We start from the raw sequence: 21,373 nt of genomic DNA, 5'->3' as shown, positions 1-21,373 counted from the left end.
ATAACAGAAAACATTACTACTGTTAGGACTATTTTTCAATGAGATTGGGAGTTGAAATGTCACAAAAGAACAATATATACTAAATGATTACCTAATTTCAGTCAATTCTGCTGAATGTAACTGAGTTACATGCCTGTTTAATTAAGCCATCATAAACAACCTTTACGAACATATTTTTCAAATACAATTGATCAACACACTATATTATTACATGGTATCAGTTTTTAAGAAAACAATTTATATCTAAGGGCAATAATACTATTAATACATGAACAAAATTTATCTTACATGCTGAGAAAGTTTAATATTCATTTGTGAAAGATTTAGCAGCACCAGCTCTAGAAAATCTTTAAATTAACAAACTGATTAACATTATGCAATTTATGTCTTAAAATATATTCTGAGAAACACTGGTAATCTAATATTCCAAGTGGATTGCACAGTTCACTGTGAGATCTTAACAAACCATATTCTCTCATGTATCACTTATGGTATGTTGCTGTGAAGATAAATATCCCACATGACCCAAGGTACTTAGAATAGTTGGACAAGTATATATTTAAGATACACAACTGTAAAGTGTCCACCTTTTTACTGCTATTCCAAAGCTAAATTCCCATTTCTTAGTTTTTAAGTATTTAGACCTGCAGTCAGAGCAAAGAGAATTGACCCACATATAAATGATGCTGTTAAAAAATAAATTTATATATACTGTAAGTCAAACCATTCGATGCAACTTTAATTTTGGCATTAATAAAAACATTACCAGTGGTAAGGCTTTCAGTATTTCCATATCTACAACTTTCTTCCATCCAGGCATTTCTGGTTTTGTTTCTGAAGAGTGTATGTAATGTAATTTTGCATTTTTATCAGTCATCAGTTCCAAATAAATTCTCATCTATTATTATTTAAAGATCAAAAAGCTAATTGACACAATGCATATACAGGGTTCAACAGACAGGCTTTGTAAGTTTAAAAAAACCTTTTCCTCCCACATTTGCAACATGATAAAATCCTTATCCACATAAAGTATTTGTTATCATGATAGCAAATTTGGTATGATTAATAGCAAATGTAGCAAGCAGTGTAGGAACTTCAGTACTTGAGAGCTCTCAACTTGAGAATTCAATGTTTCATGGCTAACTAAATAGTAATGCAAGATTGTATTTGTCTAGCACAAAAAGCCATTACTTTTTGACCGATATTTGTCCATGTTCATACCACAAGATAAGCAATGTTAAATTGTACAGCTCAGCATAATTTGTGAACAATGTATATAACGCAGTTATAATCAAATGCAACAAAATGCACGTGATATTCAGAATTCAGATTTTTGAATAACTATCATCTCTGTTAAAAAAACACTAAGCTTTTGAACATTTTTCATAGGTGAACTGTTATAGTCTATATATTACTCAGAAAATACAGAATATAATACTAAGGACAACCAAACTCAATTCAATGTGTATAAATATATCATGACTATTAATTTTTGCTGAAAGTTTAGGTCTTTACTTCTACTCAAACTTGAAACTATTCATTTGTTTCTTTGATTGTATTCAGATTTTCAGAATGATATATTTACATATTCTGATAAGAGAGCATACAAAATTGCTTATCAAATTGTATCTCATAATAGGCTCAATCTAAAACTAAAATGAAATCTTTCTAATCAACTTATTGTGATGCAAAAATACTTAACTGAATTGAATCTAAGCTTGCCCTTCCACAAATGGCATCAATTCCTGTTATTATAGTAGATACCGGCCTTTTTTCCCTCCTGCCATTTGAGCACATCACTTCCAAATCGCTACAGCAATTTTCAGGAAAGAAAGGATGAATCTAAGCCAAGCCAAATTCTCCCTAAGCAATCCATGGAAACATACACACACACTCTCTCTCTCTGTACGCATATGTATATATGTATACATACATATATATGTACAGACATATACATACATACAGAAATATTTAATTTTATAAGGGCAAAATATTTTAAAGGGTTATCTGGCAAGTGTATGTCTGTTAAAGTAATGAAGTAAAGTAATAGCTATTCAAACATATACAATTTTTGGAAATTTATTTTTCCTCTATTCTGGAAATATTATCTGTGAAAAGGAAACAATGATTAAATCCTGTAAAAAAAACACATGCAACTAAAGTTATAGAAAAGATTCAGTTATTAACATTTGTTAATGAATTCTTTGTTGTCAAGGGACACCAGGAAACTACAGTATACCTGCCAACTGAATACTAACCTGAATTGGTATTTAATCAAAATTCTTGATAATTATAGGGCAATATTTTTTATTTCAAAAATATGTCTTAGTGATATTTATTGATGAAAACAGATAAACCAGTGTGAGAGTTTATAGTATGTGTATTTACATACAGATGTAAGAGTCTATTGTAGAGATAAAAATTGCAGTATTATTTGATTAAATTTTTTAGTCGAACTTCTGTTTTTAAAGAAATATAAATAAACATTGGGTACATATTGATGTACTGTAACTACAAATGTGCAGTTTCAGTCTTCTTAGGCATAAGGATTTGAAAACAAAACAATTGAGGTGGAAAGTTGGGATGTATTCCTCTCAGTTCCATTTAGATCTGCAAGTATGAAAAAAATGTTAAAATGTTGCAATTAAAGTACAATTGCTCAGATCAGAACAGACAGGCAATACTATCTAGTAACAGCCACAATAAACATAAACTGTTGTATTCAGTACTATTCTACTCAAATTGAAATTGTTCTCATTTATTATTTTTATTTAGAAAATGTATATGGTTGTCCATCTTATATGAAATTTGGGTAACAGATGGCTAATAACAAAGCAAATTAAAAACCTCTAGTACTTCAACAAGACACAAAATGAAAATAGTTATAATACATCACTATTCAGGTACCATGTAGCTCAATTGTGTGCAACACCAACATAGTTTAATTATTTTTTAAAATGTGCACATATTAATTCTACCTCAATGTCTGAAAAAAGCATTAACCTCTGTATAATTAGGACAGTTTGGGATTTATAAACAAAGTCTCAAGTTTTGTACCACTGAAGTATAATAAATCATTATAGTACTTTCATGTAAGCAATTTTGCTCAATCTTTCAGAAATCCATTTACATAGTAGGAAGAAAACTGCTTTTTAATGCATTAAATGTGTGGAACTTGACAATCTCATCTCCTCACCATGGGAAGTCCTTAGAGGTTTCTGGCAAGGCACATGAAATCAAATTAAACTTCAAGGAATAAAGGGTAGCCCTAATTCTGAGCAGAAGTTACCACTATCTGCCTTTCAGGGCTATTTAATGTTAAGTAAAAGAAAAAAATCCAAATTTATTACTATCATAAGCAAGGATAACAGCCTATAGGTTTCACGTAGTGCAAGTTCTGATGCAAAATGGCCAAATTTGAGACTTGCAACTACAGAACTTTTTAGGGAAGTGCTATGGGTGGGATGAAGTGTTTGCCATTCAGAGACTGCCAACTCTAATCCCCTGCCAAAACATGAAGATAGGTTGAAAAAAATCTCAGCAGCATTCCTTCTGATGACATAATAGCATCACCTTCAACCTTCTATGGTCCTCCAGGAGGTGAAACTGAATCCCAATTTTTCAAACACTGTCACCCTATACTATAGGATCAAAAATAGTAGAATATTACTACAAACCTATAGTACTCCATTTCTAGATTTAAGATGTATATGTAGTTGTACTGTGAAGTAGGAATAGAATATGTTCTTTAATCTTGTTAGCAGATTACATAAGGCAGACTTTTTTCAGTGGAAAGACCTTTGAAAGCTCAGAAGCTTTCACTATATCCCTGCTAGGTAATTCCTGTCCACCAAGGTAAGATATAACAAAGCTGAAGATGAAAATTAAGAATACACATTCCCTTTGAAACAGACATGTTAATTTTAAGATGAAAACTTTCTGACTACTTACATCATCAATATCTTCATCATCATCTCCAATATCATCAAATTGGATTTCATCATCATCACCAGGCCCAAATGTATCAGTTTCATTAATTTTGGCTATGTAAAAATGAAAACAAACCATGAATATATTTTTGAAAATGTTTTTGAGTAAGAGGGTTAATGTATGTCCTTTATTCACAGTGACATGGGCAATGATTAGAATTTCTTACCGTGCTCTGGAAGTTCTCCATATGCCTTCAGGCTTCTGGCTTCATCTGCATTGTATTTTAGAATGACATCAGCCTTGTTATCCTAAATAATATTATTATTGATAAAAATGATTTCAGATGATTAATTATATGAAAACTTTATTAGGACATTTTAAACACTTTCTTTTACTAAGCTATACCTTAATGAGAGAATCTCTGACATTTAAAATATTAATTTTGATTTTTTCTGTATCATCTATTAATGATAAAACATTGTGTAAATAGCTCACTAGATCCACGTATTTTTCAAACATGCATTATTAAAGCTATATCCTTATAGCTATATACCAAGTTATACCTACATTACTAGGTAATGCAAAAACTAGTTTACCCACTTAGTCTCCATACTATTTGTATTGAGATTACAATACTATGCTAATTAACTCCTGGTTTTACTACTATAGTCTAGGTTAGAATCATATATTTACATACTTATGTTTAGTCTGAAGACTAATCACTCAAGCAGAGTTTGTAACATTCAGTACTTGTGTTACTGTCTCCTAATCATATCCTTATTCAATACTATCTGTTTAGGACATGACTCAACCTCCCTGCAAAACTATCAATGGTCAAAGAAAGATGACTTCTTATCCTGTAACCTGTATATTGTCTATTTTAAAAGATAACGTTACATCTTTGAGAAATTTAGGCTTAAATAAATTATGCTTAAACATAAATTTCATAAATGTTAATTACTTTTTTACCTTTTTCCTAAAGCACTGTTCAAGATTTATAAAAAAAATAATCTAAAGGAAGAAAAGTATCCTTACATTTTTTACATTCATACCATGTTTCCCCAAAAATGACACCTAGCTTCATTTTTAAGCGTGGGCCTAATATAAGCCCCACCACAAAAATAACCCCTAGTGAAGGGGATGGGCATGTCCCCTCACAAACATGGGCAGCGATCCCTGAGGCAGCGCTTAGTATAGCAGCTCCTTCCCTTCCCCAGTTACCTCCTGGAGGCTCGGCCACTTCCCGCTCCACCAGTGTGACTCCAGCAGCCAAATGTGTGCGTGAGCCTGCTGCAGCTGGCCTCTCGGTGGTTCTTCACGCTCTTGGACGTGTACTCGGCCACCCTGCTGCTTCAGCAGGCAGGAATTACATGGCAGCCCTGCAGCGGGATGGAGGGAGGGGGAGATCGCCCCTCCTATGCACCCCAAAACCCTGTCTACCCTGGCCACCAAGATCTAGGCCTGCACCCCTGCGCCGGAAAGGTAAGGGAGATGCCCAACTCTATAATACTGGTATGCCATGCAATGCAAGCCATGCAAAGCAATGTACTTTGACCCTCTTGTCTCTGTGGATGATCCCGGTCTGGGGAAGTGCACAGTATCACCAGGGTGGAGGCCTCCTGGTGCAATGCTCTGCCGTAGCTCTGGAGCAAACCTCTATCTTCCCTGAGCAGGATTGCAAGGCTGGAAGCCTCCACTAACAAACCCCCGTCTTGTTCCTGCTGCTGCTGGCCTCGCGCTGCTCTCAGATGGGCTGCTCCTGCCTGGCAAGAATTTCCGAGGCCTTCATCTGTCCTGCTGTAGGGCAGCCATGGAGTTCCTGCCCATTGAAGCCGCGCAGGGCAGGCGAAGGGTGCAGCCCAAAGGCGATGGTGGGCAAGGTGGTATGGCTGCACCGGCGACTGCTGGCAATGGGGCACCTGGCAGGCTGGCAGGAGCAGCTCAGCCGAGAGCAGCAACAGGCTAGGAGCAGCAGTTATGGGATGGGGGTTGGTCGGCGGATGCTGCGGAGGCCTCCAACCTTGCAATCCTATGCAGAGAAGGAGGAGGTTTGCTTCGGAGCTGCGGCAGAGCGTTGCATTGGAAGGCCTCTGCCCTGGGGATCCCGCCCCCCCCCCCCCAGTCTGGGATCCAAGAGGGTCAGAACGGGTTGCTTTGCATGGCTTGCAATGCACAGCATATCGGTAGCATTGAGTTGTGGATCTTGCTCGCCTTTCCAGAGCAGGGGAGCAGGCCAGGGGCTCAGCAGCCAGGGAAGATAGGGTTTTGGGGTACAAAGGAGGAAGTGGCAATCTCCCCCTCCTTCCTCCATTGTGCTGTAGGGCAGCCACAGAGTTCCCGCCTGCCAAAGCTGAGAGCAATGTGGCCAGGAGGCAAAGAGCCCCTGTGAGGCCAGCAGCAGCAGGTACAACAGGTGAGTAGCTCCAGCAGCTGGCCAGCGGCACGGGGTGGGGGCAGAAGGAGCAGGCAACACCAACGGTCTGCATGCCCTTCTGCCTTGTCATAGCAAAAGCATGAGCAAGACCCAAGTTCCAGTATGCCAACAGCAGCAGGGCCAGCAGGCAGGGCGGATGGAGGCATATCCTGACAATAAGTCTATTTTTGAGCCCAAAACACAGGGAAACACGGTACAAAATAAAGATAAATGTGATTGACTCAGTGTTTATGAGTTCAAATTTCTTTTGACAAAAATTAAATCAAACTGTCATCATATTACATTATGTAATAATAGTAACATAATATGCTTACCTGGTAGTCTCTTAAACCCACCAATATGATATCTGATGTATTTATCCAAACCTAAAAATCAAAAGAAATTTTATCCTTTTTTTCAGACCAACATTTAAAAAATTATATGCATTCTCACCTGAAACACTTAATGAAATGTAATCTTTAAAAGACCTGCAATTAGCTGAGATAAGCCATAAATCTTGGTGAATGCTATATAATTCAAGTACTTGATCAGCTGCTGAATATCATATGATGTGTGCATAATCTTGCACACTAATACAGAAGTTAAATCACAATTCAGTCTACCTGCATTTATTTATGCACTCTGGAGGAGAAACACCATATGGAAATAAAAGTAACAAGATGCCACTTTCAACTTTCAAAATTCTGATTGTAGAAATTTTTAAACTTTTAAAAGTTTGGATAATGTACAACAGCACCTATTTCATTAATCTTGGACCATTGAGGCTTTGAGTTATAAAGATATCTACAATGCTAATACAGAATAGATCCAAAATGCTGCATGGTTCTATCAAATCATTTAGAGTCATCCATGGTGTGGCAGAACCAAAGTGCTTTTATTGTTTCAGGTTTTAAACAAAACAAATCCAAGCAGGCAGTTAAGGCAGGAATGATGCACATCTTTCTCTTCAACCCCCCCCCCCTTTAGATTCAAGCAAAGCACATTCCTCTAGTCTATTCAGCCTTTTCCCTTCAGCTGTAGATTCAGTTCCTTGGCTTTCTTCTACCTCCCACTTAACCACTTCCACCCAGATGAAAACAGTCCTATGTTGTTCTGTACATTGATTAAAAAAATCTTGAAAAAGACATTTTAGTTCAGGCATGGAAGATCCAAAATCAGGGTTCTGTGCATAGAAAATTACAAGACATATTACATGTTTGTAGTGTAGAACCTCCATAAGCACCAGAAATTGGAGCAGGAAAAAAGATATAGGAAGATTAAAAGATGTATAAAAAAGAAAATAAAAAAGTAATAAAAAATATCAGTAAATTCAGCAGTCAAAACACAGGATAATAAAATATTTTCTTGAGTCACTAGTTAGTGTAAAGGAAGTATTGTGCTATGAAGGGCACAAGTCACTCAAATCAACATCTTAGAACCAGTAGGAGATATACATAAGATGCTGTAACATTAGTTGTTTAATATACCAACATATTTGAGGTTGCCCATATATCAAATGCATTAACATACCTTTTTTCTTAACTTTCCTCTGATATGACACAGCCTTTTTACACCATCGAAACATAATGCCTCCAGTCTGCCATTTCCCAACATCTTGATAACTTGGGCATATTCTGGAATACATGATTTAGGAATTTGATAATTTTATATTAATGTAACACACTTATAGCTGTTGTACCAGAGAGAAATAGACTCAAGATTTTAACACATGACAATTGATTTTAAAACCTTGTATCATAAAGTAGCTATAGCTATTTGAATTTCTTTATCCATCAATTGACTCATGGTTCACATACTGAAAAAGCAAAGTTTGTATGTAGGTATTTCAGATTTGGGGTATGAGGGTCTTAAAACAAAATGCATCTTTCCATCCCACTCCCCAAGTCCATCTGGGTTGAATGGATCGTTCTTCCAAGTGCAGGCCAGCCATTCGCTCCATCTCCAAAGGGCAGGAGAATGCAGCTGCTCCCATATCTTCTTCTTGATCGCTACCTTGGTGGGACATCCTTCAGGTTTTGGGTGCACCCCCCTCAGAAGGTGTCAGCTCCGGGATGGGTGCGAGATGAGATCCAGCTTAATGTCAGGGCAGCTTCACTTAATAACCAAGAAAGAAACCACTCAACTCCATTTTGCAGAATTAAGAGTACTTTTACTGATTATAAGTAAATAGAAGCTAAGCAAAGCTGGATCTGAGCAAAAGCGCGCGCAAGCATTAGATATCAATACATGACCCATTCCTCTCCCCTTGGTAACCCAAGCCCATAGTCCAATCCAATATCTCCACAGCTGTCATGTGGGAGACATCTTCAAAAATCATCATCAGGTTGGTATGCCGGACAGTTGGCCTTGGCGGGAAACTCTTCTTCTTTCCACATGTGCAGTAGATGGTGAGAACAACTCCCAATTAACAGTCCTCCTGTACAGAATATTTTCCACACCCAAATACCATGCCCTCCCTCCCCATTTCAATGGCAGCTGAAAAGCAAGCAGCAAAACAGAGGCTGACACAGTGTTTGAGAACATGACATATTTATAATACAGTTCAGAGGTGGGTTTCTACCAGTCCGCGCCCGTCCTCGCGAACTGGTTGGTCGGTGCACCTGGAAGTAAGTAACTTCCGGGAACGCTGGCATGGCCCTGTCGCTCAATATTGCCCTTGCTCGCTCCCCCGCCCGTCCGCACTAAACTAGGCCAGTCCAGCCTGCCGCTCATTGATTGGCTGGAGTCCAATCAGTGAGTGGGCTGGAGGCGAAGTATTTAAAAGCGTGGCGCCAACAACTAACATTCCTCTTTTGAAAAGAGTCTTTCTCTTTTGGAGACTTCTCTTTTCAAATGGGTCTTTTGTTCCTGAGATGACTCGCATCGTGCTTGCTGACTGGGTCCTCCATTTCAAAACTCCCTTTGCCTTCCAGGAGCTTGCTGCTTCCCTCAGGTACGCAACTAAGTGTGAGGGGGGCGGCGGGACTTGGGAGGCTAGCTTACCGAAGGCGGGTGGGCAGTGGCGGCCCAGCTTTCGTGAGAGAAGGCCTTCAGGCCTTCCCTCGTGAAAGCTGCGGGCTGACGTATGCCACGCAGCCGAAGCCAGGTTGGGGGGGGGGCGGTAGCGGCCTAGGTTTCGCGAGGGAAGGCCTTCAGACCTTCCCTCGCGAAAGCAGTGGGCTGGTGTACGCCATGCAGCCGAAGGCGGGTGGGGGGCAGTAGTGGTGCAGCGGCAATGGCGGCCTAAGCTTTCGTGAGGGAAGGCCTTCAGGCCGTCCCTAGTGAAAGCCGTGGGCTGGCGGTAGCAGCGGCGGCCTAGCTTTTGCAAGGGAAGGCCTGAAGGCCTTCCCTAGCGAAAGCCATGGGCTGGCGGCGAAGGGGGCCTAGCTTTCGTGACTTACCTGTTCCTGCTGCCTCTCTGCCTGCCTGCTCCCTGTTGCATCCATCCATTGCATCGGAGTCGGATCCATCGCATCGGAGTGCTGCTGATTCTGCCTGCTGGTAAGTGACCTGATTTTTTTTTCTTTCATTTTTTTAATGTATTTTAAAATAATATTTTATTTAATGCACAGAATTTTTAAAAATAGTTTTACTTAAAGGTATTGAGTGTAGAATATTTTAAAATGGTTTACTTCAATTTGTGTGTGGATTCTTTTTTTAAATTGTCTTAGACTATTTAAAAAAAGATTCTTTCCAAAATAAATTAAACCATTTTTAAAAATTCTATACTCAATACTTTGAAATGCATTGTGCATAGAATTTTTTAAAATAGTTTTATTGTAATTTATTGTCTATGGAATATTTTTAATGGTTTCATTTTAAATTATTGTGTGTGGGATAGTTTGAAATGGTTACAGTATAAATTATTTCTGGTGGATTGGAATAATGGTTACAGTATACTATGGCTGGTATAATACCTTAAAATAGTTACAGTATAAATTATTGCTGGTGGAATAATGGTTACAGTATATTATGGCTGGTACAATACCTTAAAATAGTTATACTATAAATTATTGCTGGTGGAATACTTAACAATGGTTTTTAAGGATTTTTTTTATTTATAGAATATCTTTCTTTAAATTATCCTGTTTGTTTATATCTTTCCTGTTTCTCATCTTTCCTGAAAAGACTGTACATTGTTGGTTGAAAGCAGAGGTCCCTTCTGTTACCTGTAGTGACTACAGAGTCCTCAGCTTTCAACCACAATTGAGTCCAATGTTGTTTTATTTCTTTGGCAGCAGTTAGTATTACTTAGCACAATGAAGAAGAGGCAACAGAGTATGACTGCTTTCTTCTCCAAAAAACCAAGAATTGAGGAATCAGCTGATCCAAAGCAGTCACCAGCACCGCCAGCCGCACCAGCACTGCCAGCCGCATCAGCACCGCCAGCACCACCACTACCACCAGTTGAGGTCGGAGAAAGCAGCAAGTCCATCGACTCCACTGCAGTTCCACAACTTCCTGACTGCTGGAATTTGCAGCAATACAGACACTTCAAGGACAAGTATGAGGGACTGGAAGTACCCAACAAGAAGGTGGGTTGTGAGTACTGTGCAAAACTCATGTTCTCGCTGGATAAAGGTATTCATGTTTCCAAAGAGTGGAAACATTTCCAGGTGGCACCAGCAGGGAAAAGCAAGGATATACAACAAGCATCGCTCAGAAGAAAAATTAAGGGAACATTTTCAATCAAAGGCACACCTTATTTGCATGGAGATCAGTAAGCAACAGGAGCAGGAAGCTTTCACCAACTGAGAAACATTTATCCAGTACTTGCACAATATTTTCTACCGTTTACGATCTGGCGCAAAGATGTAATCCATTCTCAGACATCGAAGCGCAAGTAAATTTGCTAAATATGGTTGGAGTGGATATGGGAGTTGGCTTGCATTCACGAAGATCTGCAGTGAAAATCGTTGAATTCATTGCAAACCAAATCAAGACCACCGTGTTTTCAAGGATTATTGCAAATAATCGAAAGGTGTGCCTAATAATTGATGAAGCCTCAACACTTTCAATGAGAGCAGTGCTGATAGTTTTTGTTAGAATTGAGGATCCAGAATGCCCAGCAACCATCTTTGTTGAGCTTCTGGAATTAGAGACAAGATGCAGAGACCATATATTCCGCATCAATGGAAAGCTTGCACAAAGTTGGATTTACCACCGAATATCTATGGCAGAATTTAATCGCTTTCTGCTCCGATGGTGCCAACATTATGCTTGGGAGAAAATCTGGAGTCAGCGCCAGAATAGCTCAAGAATTCCCAAACATCATCATCTGGCACTGCTTGAACCACCGCCTGTAACTTGTGCTGGATGATGCAATAAGAGAAGTGAAGCAGATCAACCACTTCAAGATCTTCCTGGATAAAGTGCACACCACCTTCCACAAATCCTGCAAGAGCCAGAATAACCTCTTCCAAATCTTCGAGCAATTGGGCATAGAAATTGTGAAGATTGGCAGAGTTTTGGGACCAAGATGGGCTGCCTGTAGTTTAAGGGCAACCATGGCTGTGTGGCGTGCTTATCCAGCGCTACATCAGGTTTTTCAAGGCAATGAAAGGTTCCCAGGCATGGCTTCCCATTTTGAAAATTTACATTTTTTGCAGGATTTGGCCCTGATGATCGACATCCTAAGTGAGATTTCTGTTCTGTCAAATGCCCTACAGGGGAGAGCGACAAATATCATCGTGGCCAAAAAGTTAGTGTTGCGAACAATTGGTGCTTTTGAAGTGCTACTATAGAAAAAGGGCAAATATGAGAAAGAACTTGTGGAATTGCTAAAAACACAAGCCTTCCAAAACATCAATTTAGCTCCAAATCAACGATTTGTTGCCCTTCCCTGTGAAAAACTTTTGCAAAGCATCATCACCAATTTAAAGAAAAGGCTGATGGATTGTGACCATCTAAGAACAGGTAGCCTATTGCCAACAGCAAAAAAGTTACACTTTATCACATATTTGGAGCCAGGTTACTGGAACATGAAAGATGTAGCCGTTCCATGGGGTGGCGCAGAGGAAGCATTGGTTGAATTTGGCTGTATTTTTAATTTTCCTTTTCATCCCAATGCAGTGCATGCAATGAAAAAGTTCATTTCTGTTTCTCTTCTTTGTGCAGCCCATTCATTGGAGTCCGTGATACTGAAGACTGGCAAGAACAGTCATCTTCCATCTGTAAGTAGCTCTTTTATTGTTTTTGTATTTATTTTAATCTTATTGTAGTTCATCCATTGGGGCAATGAATTCAGTGACATCATCTTGGCCTTTCCCACCTGGTCAGCAAGCCACTCTTACCCAGTCACATGGGTGGCAGGCCACTCCCACCCAGTCACATGGGTGGCAGGCCACTCCCACAGAGGCCACACCCACAGAGTAGGTTCCAAAAATTTTTGAAACCCACCACTGATACAGTTGTATAGTCTGTGGGAAGGTAATTAGCTTTCTTTCTTTCTACTGATCACATATGAAAGTTCAGAATATTTGGAAAGTAGCTTACGATTCCTTCATATTACACTGTAACATAGCTCACTACCATTTGGAATTTCATATGACGAACATGGCATTCTGGGTAAGTAAAAGTACACCCTGTGAAATTACTTGAACCCATCAAAACTGAAACAGTAATCATAAGGCAGAACTGACTACTGAGTTACTGAGATGAAAAAGGAAAAGGAAAATGTACTAAAAAAACACTGGAGAAGTTTTGGTTATTCCTCAGGTCAAGTGCTCCACTGGTTTGTGGCCTTCCATTTCCTCACTTGTCTTATGTTTGCTTGCTTCTAACTATTCTAGGCCACCACAATAGACAAAGACTTTCTCTTCTGTGGGGTGCCCTTTCTTCCTCTGTTAAATGCAAGAAGCTCTCAGCTCTCTCTTTCTCCTGCTAAAGATTTTGGCACTGTTCTACATAGGAACTGATTGGGTACCCATTTGTCCTTTCAAAAAGAAATGCAAAAATCACTAAGCCCTGCATCAACATGTTTTGCATGAGAGGTTGGAGTAATGGGTTTTTTTTGTTTAAATCCTAACAATAAAGAATTAATAGTTAATTATTCCAATATTCTCAATCTGACCCATGACTTATTTTGTGTCTCAAAAGTTACATGTCCAATCTAAAGATCAGGAATTAATGCAGTCCCTGTGACTTACAACTTCAAGAAGGTTATCAGAGAAGTATTCCAGCAGATTAACTCTCTGGGGATCCTTAATTTTCCAGTCCTGATTCACCAGTCAATATTTTGTAAAGCTTCAGTTCCCATCACTTTCCTTCCCAAACAAGCTGCTACTCTTTTGCCTTGTTATCATTTTGTTTTCATGTAGTCCCATTGTAATTCTAAATTCTGGGATTCTTATCTCTAATTCCAGGTGAGAAACTTCTGTAGTGGAGTCAGGAACAGGAGTACATGAACAGAACAGCAAGGACATGTTCTTTCTCTTCTGGAAGTGGGCCGCAGTAGTTTGGTTTTGTAATTGACAGGTTTCTCAGCTTGCTCATTTTAAAAAAAAGTCCAGATGAGCCTTGCTGAGTGGGAATGCTTCAATGTATCAAAAGCCTTGGCAACAGTTCAGCAGCAAATATTGTAATTTTGCTATTGCCATTGTAAAAACAAAAAACAACTCCTCTCCAACTCACATAGGAATATTCCCCCCAATGTCTCTCTCTCGTACACACACACAACAGCCCAATGACAACAAGACTGCAAATTCTCATCCCTTCAATTAAAAATAAGATTTATTATGCTAAACTAATATATCTTACGCTAGGATTAAATCTGTTCTACATTTTACGTATCAATATGCTTTTTTGAAAAAAAAAAAAGCATGTAACAGGCTATATGACCTCTGCATCATGTGATATGAGCACATTAATTCATATATTTTTAGATTTTGCTTTTTCATTCTATGGCTTCCTGCAAGTCCAGTACAAAATTTAAATTAATATTATGGCGTCCAATGTAATACAGGAGTTGTATTAATTTTTTATATGTAATACTATTTTACACAAAATAATATTTTAAGCTAAACTGAAATGTACCTTATTTCAGCTTAGTGTTTTAAAAGAATAAGTCAATACCAAATAACCAAATGACACCAGTAATGAAAGTGTACAAAGAAACTAAGATTTTTTTTTTACTATAGACACTCAGATATGTACTAAATGCTGTACAGTACTTTCCCAAAAACTTTCTTTCTACTATATTTCTCATTATATACATTCTGATCTACTGTCTGCATTTTTTACCAATTTTTCAATTAAAAATGTTCTTTTTGTTAGAGTACATCACTTGGCTGAGGCCTAATTTTTCATCTATCAATACACTCTTCTGCAAGAGCACCACAAATAAGCCTTCCTCCTACAGAACTGCTTAATGTTAGGAAATGAAAAAAGATAATACATCTTACCTTGTCCATCCTCTTTAAAAACCAATTCTCTTTTTTCAGATTCATTCTCATTCTTACCTCTTCGTCTGTTTTTACCTCCCTTTCCTAAATTGCAAAAAAATGAAAAAGTAATAGTTTAAGGTAAGTTTCCCAAACCCCTGGTCCACTGGGAACCAGGCCATGCAAGTGGCAGGTGAGCGTGTGAAGATCTATTTGTGCATGCCTGGGATTAGATTGCATGCACGAAACCATACCCCCTGCCGCCCATCACCACTGGTCCATGGAGCCAGAAAGATTGGGGATTACTGGTTTAAGGTGTAATCTGAAGCCTTCCAATAACACTATTGTTGATAAATCAGGACTATGGTAGATCCTTTCCATAAAGTGTGAAATTATTATGATATATTAGATTTCCATACCAAATACAGTGGATATAGAAAGTCTATACATTCCTGCTAAAATGTCAGGTTTCTGAAATGTAAAAAAAAAATCAGACCAAAATAAATCACTTCAGAACTCTTTCCACCTTTAGTATAACATATAAACTGTAGAATTCAATTGAAAAACAATTTGTGGAGAAAAAAAATGAAAAACTAGAAAAACATGGCTGCAGAACTGTTCACAGCCTCTTTTAAGAAGGGATGTGGCTGTGTTCAGAATTAACCAATCACATTCAAACTTACAGTAAATAATAGTACACACCTGCCCACAAAGTGACTCTGATCACTACTAATATAAAGTTCAGCTATGCAGGATTTTTTTTGACATTTACTCAGTTACCTCTTACAGCAAAACCATAGTCTACAAAGCATTAAGATGATCTCATTGTTGGAATGTATCAGTCAGAAGAAAGGTACAAAAGTAATGTTGGTCCTACCTGATATGTTGCTTTTCAATGGATTGCAGGAGGATCCAGGATTGGATTATTTTGTCTTTATCTGTCCAGAGTCTGAGTCATAATTGAAGCCACGCCTCCAGTCCTCTTTTGCTTGGCTCCAGTTCTGACGAAGGCATAGCCATATCTGGAGATGAAATAGAAGAGCAGCCCCTACCCCGCAGCTGATCGGCCCAGAGTGAACTACAGACCTAACCTAATGGGGGAGGGGGGGGGAGGCTGGACCCTCCCACAATCTACTGAGAAGAAACGTGTCAGGTAGGATCAATGTTACTTCTCCAGTTGAGATTGCAGGAGGATCCAGGATCGGGACCAGTGGTGGGTTGCAGGCAGTACGCCCCAGTACGGGCATACAGGTACCTGCCCATAGCACTGGGTACCGTTCTGGTACGATGCTCCGGAGAGCCCACCCACCCGCCTGAGCTCCTTACCTGTATTTGAGCTCTTTGGCGCCTGCACAATGCTCTGCCAAGCAGCTGGAGCATCGCGGAGGCTCACGGAGGTGTCGCAAGAGGTAAGGATGTATACACGCTGGGATCCGGAACCCACCACTGATTGGGACATACCAAAGCGGCTGTCCTAAGGATGGGAAACTGACTGGTCTGGAGTTCCTGATAGAGCATGCACTCTTTGAAACATCCTTCAGCCGAAGGATGTCTCGGCGGATGCAAATGTATTCAGCCTATAGTGCCTTATCAAGGGCAATGGTGAGGCTCACGTAGCTGCCCTGCTTTTATCCCCAATAGGGGCTTGAGTCAACCATGCCACCCTAGTCACAGCGCTCCTGGTCAAGTGAACTGTAATTCCCTGAGGTACAGGAACACCTGGAGTCTCATCGGCGCGTGCTATGCATGCCCTCAGCCAACACTCAATGGTGGAAAGGAAACCATAGAGCCTACAGAGGAATGCTGAAATGATTAGAATAGAGCCTCAATTCTTCTAGTGGGAGTTATCCTTTTGAGACTTCCTAACGTCTAATCTATGCCAGTTTCTACCCCTATTATGGGAAAGATTGGGACAGAAGCCAGGAAGGATGATCTCCTGAGCCCTGTGAAAGCATGAATTGACCTTTGGAATGAAGGTCGGATGTAGACAAAGAACCACAGTACTTGGGCAGAATATACATAGATCTTCCCTCACCCAGTTCTGATATGTGCCTCGTTGATGTTATTTGATATTGAAGTGCACTAAAAAGGCCACTTTGAATATCAAGAATTGCAAGGTGACCATTCTCAACCGTTCAAATGGCTCTTTTATGAGAGCCAGCAGCACCATGGCTAAATTCCAAGTTGGGAATCAATGGATCACTGGGGGTCTTAGATTGGCCACACCCCTGATAAACCGTTTAATGACAGGGTGCCAAGCTAGACTCTCCCTCCCATCACCTGTCAATACGGTGGACAGCACCGCCACCTGCCTACAGATAGTGTTGTGGGAGAGCTGCTTGTCCAGGCCATCCTGGACAAACTCCAGAATTTGTGGAATCAAGGGTCCTGTGGGATCTATGCATGATTCCTGATGCCATCTATAGCATGTAGTCCATGTAGCATTGTAAATTCTGGTAGTGAATGGGTGTCTAGATGCCTCAATAATCCTTATCACTCTGGAGGAGAAGTTAGCTTTCCTCAGAAGGTCCCTCTCAAGCACCAGTCAACTGGAGCCATTGTGGCTCCGGATAGATCAGGAACCCTGGCACAGAGATATCCTCTTCTGGGGAATGCTCCAGGGGTTGGTTACAGACAGACAAACCAAGTCTGTCGAGGCCAGTGTGGAACTACCAGTATCACATCCACCCCCTCTGACACTATCTTCCTCAATACCCCTGGTGTTAGAGGAAGGGGGGGGGACACATAAAGCAATCCCTTTGGACACTGGCTGCATAGGGCGCTGCTCTCCTCTGCTCCTGGAGTTGGAAACCGAGAGAAAAATCTGGGGAGCTGGGTATTCGCTGGGGTTGTAAATAGGTCCACCTCCATACAATCGAATCTCCTCGAACAGCTCAGGATGTAACTGCCACTCTAGTCCTCACTGTGCCATCGGCCCGTTCCGACCTCTGACGCGAGCCACACTGATGCCACTGCTGGGGCCCTGATACTCAGCGCTCCCAGTGGCCCTCAATTTGATTAAATGCAAGAGAGTCTGGAAGGTTGAAATTTAGTAAAATTTGGAAAAAACAATTAGATTAACGAGTCAATTTTTTCCCATCTCTATCGGGCAAAGACTGAGTTGGAATTGGAGCCAAGCAAGAGAGGACTGGATGCGTGGCTTCAATTATGAATCAGACTCTGAGCAGATAAAGGTGAAACAACCCAATCCTGGCCCCTCCTGCAATCTCAACTGGAGAAAATTCCCAATATCACTGGAACACAGTGAAAATCATCATCAACAAATGGAGAAAATATGGAACAAGAGTGATGTTACTGAAAACTGGATGTCCCTCCAAAACTGATTAAAAAAACAAGAAAACTGATCCAAGAGGCTGCCAAGAGGCCTACAGCAACATTAAAGGAGCTGCAGGAATTTCTTACTATATTGGCTGTGTAATACATATGACTAGTCTCCTGTATTCTTCATATGTCTGGACTGTGGAGTAAGTCGGCAAGATGGAAGCCTTTTCTTACAAAGAAAACACCCAAGCCTGGTTACATTTTGCAAAAAGCTACATAAAGTGTGACAAAAGCATGTGGGAAAATATGTATGGTTTGATGAGACTAGGTTGAAATTTTTCACCATGATTCCAAAAAATGTTTGGCACAAAAACAACACTGTGCATCACAAAAGCACATCATACCCAGAGTGAGGCATGGTTATGGTATTATGCTTTAGGGTTGCTTTCCTTCAGCATGGAGCTTTAAACAGTTATGAACAGTTCCAAATATTAGTCTATTTTGGCACAAACCCTTCTGCTAAAATATTGAAGATGAAGAGAAATTTCACTTTTCAATACAATGACCCAACTCTTACCTCCAAGTTAACAAAAAAATTGCTTCACCAGAAAAAGATCAAAGTTTTGGAATATCCCAGTCAGAGCCCAGTCCTGAATCCAATTAAAAATCTGTGGGATGACCTGAAGAGGGATATGCACAGGAGGTACCCTCAAAATCTCAGATTTGAAGCGCTTTTAGTAAACAAAGATTCCCAAGCAGAATGTGCCATGCTGATAGGCTTCCCAGAAGATTGAATGTTGTCCTAAAAGGTGCTTCAACGAAATATTAATTTTAGTGTGTGCATTTTTATGCAACCACATCATTAAGTTATTTTCTTCCTCTAAAAAAATTCTGCTTGTTTTTCAATTGAATTGTACAGCTTATATGTTAAAGGTAGAAAGAATTCTAAAGTGATTAACCTAGTCTGATTTTTTTTACATCACAAAAACTTGGCATTTTAACAGGGGTATGTAGACTTTCTATATTCATTCTATATAACTGCATTAAAGTAATAGCAATAAAAATACCAAAGATGCTTACATTTGCAATTAATAGCAACTACTACGAGAAATAAATTATACTTACATGCAAATGTGGAACCACACTCTATAAATAATAATAAACTCTAGGTCAGATTGCCTAACCGAGTGATACTGGAAACAGGAATACCTAAACTCATAGGACGAGAATATCTGGAGATTATGGAAATACAACTTCTCAGACATTTTAGATCGATAAAAACTACCTTAATTAATTACTAGGCAAGCTATATACAACCTTGAATTTAATAAACAATATTTCATCTAGTCCCGCCTTAGTCATGAAAGCCAGCTGGATAACCTTGGACCAACTATTTTCAGCCCAATTCTCCTCACATGATTGTTGGGGGGAATATAAAAGGTGCCTATGTTCTAAAAGCAGGACATAAATAATTTTTGGTTCACAAATATTTGCAAATCCTGGTATATTTTTCTATTTTGCTATGGAGATGAAAGAAAGCGAGCTGGGTGCTTTCTTAACATTTTGCATGCATATGTTTGTGTGCATGCCTGTGTATGCACACACATGGTGTACAGATGTACACATATGCAATTAAGAACAGCTTCAATTCTGAATGTGTTGAAAATAATTTAGTTTTCACAGTAGTGAAATACCATTTTCAATATTAAAACGATAAAAAATGATTAAAAACCTCAGTTATTCAATCTTCCATCAATGTGGGATCTTTTTAAACATCACATACCTAAACTCATAGGACGAGAATATCTGGAGATTATGGAAGTATCCTGATAATAAACAGTAGGAACATTCTATAATTTAAGCAGTTCTGAAAGGTATTCTTGTACCCCTCTAGTGACAAAAATGAGATGTACATGGTCAAAAAAGAAATCCAGATATCAATTATTAAGCATGAAAACAAAAATATTAAATGTCTAAAAATAAAGGCCAACCTATGATTCATAAAATTAAACCAACAGCTTCATTCGTAGTAAATGTGTAATATCCAGTCAAAACCAGAAAGAATCAACCTGTAACCATACACTTAGCAGTCAGCTCCACTTTATTAAATAGAGACTACTTTATCTGAGAATTATGTAGCAGCACGTAATTGGAAGGAGGCCCAGAAATAAGTAGGCTTATTTCTCGGTCAACTATCTTAGATTTCAGCCAGAAAAAAGCGAGAAGGCGCGGGAGGAAACACGTGGTGAACCGAAGTCCTCGCACAAAACTAAAGCCTTTGGATCTAAGAAAGCACAAAAAGAGCCAGGTCGACGGTGCGACCGGCGCCTTCCCCTCGGGCAGATTCATCTACAGACAACGGGCGGGGGGAGGGAGAGGAAGTCGCTTGGAAGCCAAATTGGGTTGGGGGGGAGGGTCAGAAAGCCTCACCTTTGTTCTTCGGCATGGTGGCAGCTACCAGTCAGCGAACACAGCCTTGACAAGCCCGAAGGAAAAGGAAAGAACTCTTTTTTACACTGCTGGCTCACAGCAAAAGAAGGAGACACTGATAGCGTGACGTTCGCGCAACAGTAGAAAAAACTCGATGCGGCCTCCGCTAAAGCCCTCCGAGAGGAAAGGCGGAAGAAACTGTCGGGCCCAGAATGCACTTCGCGCACTCACGACTTCTTCCGGGAGCTCGCGGACCTTTCTAGCGCCCTCCTCCGATGGGAGGAATCACTGCCGAGGAAGGCGGTCCTATGAGCTGGTAGATGGAGTGTGAGGCGTGACGTTTTCAATACAGTGGGCTGTCAAAAGGGCGGCCCGTGGGCCGGATGCGTCACGCGCAGGTCACGCCCACCTCAGATCCGCGGAAACCGGCGCGACACGTCACGTGGCTACGCGATTTAGAAACCTATTCCATTTAATTAATTAAGGAATTAAGTTCTAGTAGAGAAATGCTGGTCTTTAAAGATGTTTGTTTCCACACAAGTATATTGTAAGCTACCGAAATTAAGGTTTGGGCTAGACTGCAATGACTTTGTATATAAAATGGGTGTATATCCTTTCTCAAATTTATAAATTGAGTAATTGATTGTATTTAAGGCTCTGTTTATTTTAAATATTCCTCACAAGTATTTTAGGCATCAGGTTGTGCTGTGTTTAAAGAGAAAGGTTATTTCATTTCAGTTCTAGCAGTAATTTTAATTTCTAGACCCAATTTGTTCCGAGAGATTATGTAGTTGTTTTTTGTAAGAGGAGAGACATTAACTGAGAAAATAATATTCTATATGTAACTTACTTTCCTTAATTCTGCTCATTAAAGACAGATCTCCCTTGTTTTATGAGGGTCTTTCTTTTGATCCTTTCTCTTGTAACACAGAACACT

At 39.7% G+C, this 21,373-nt stretch overlaps 1 protein-coding gene across 1 annotated transcript; it reads right to left on the bottom strand.

The window, feature by feature from the left end:
* Nucleotides 1–712: 712 nt before the first annotated feature.
* EIF1AX (eukaryotic translation initiation factor 1A X-linked) lies at nucleotides 713–20,641 on the bottom strand. Its single transcript, XM_032226304.1, has 7 exons — nucleotides 20,437–20,641; nucleotides 14,746–14,829; nucleotides 7,874–7,977; nucleotides 6,679–6,729; nucleotides 4,157–4,238; nucleotides 3,952–4,043; nucleotides 713–2,610 (listed from the first exon to the last, which is right to left on the bottom strand). Exons 1-7 carry the CDS (start codon nucleotides 20,450–20,452, stop codon nucleotides 2,605–2,607), a joined length of 435 nt encoding a protein of 144 aa, XP_032082195.1. The 5' UTR covers nucleotides 20,453–20,641; the 3' UTR covers nucleotides 713–2,604.
* Nucleotides 20,642–21,373: the final 732 nt, after the last annotated feature.

This window comes from Thamnophis elegans, chromosome 11, assembly GCF_009769535.1.
Source record: "Thamnophis elegans isolate rThaEle1 chromosome 11, rThaEle1.pri, whole genome shotgun sequence".
Classification (NCBI taxonomy): Eukaryota; Metazoa; Chordata; class Lepidosauria; order Squamata; family Colubridae; genus Thamnophis; species Thamnophis elegans.
This window is presented reverse-complemented; position numbering and strand designations above follow the sequence as displayed.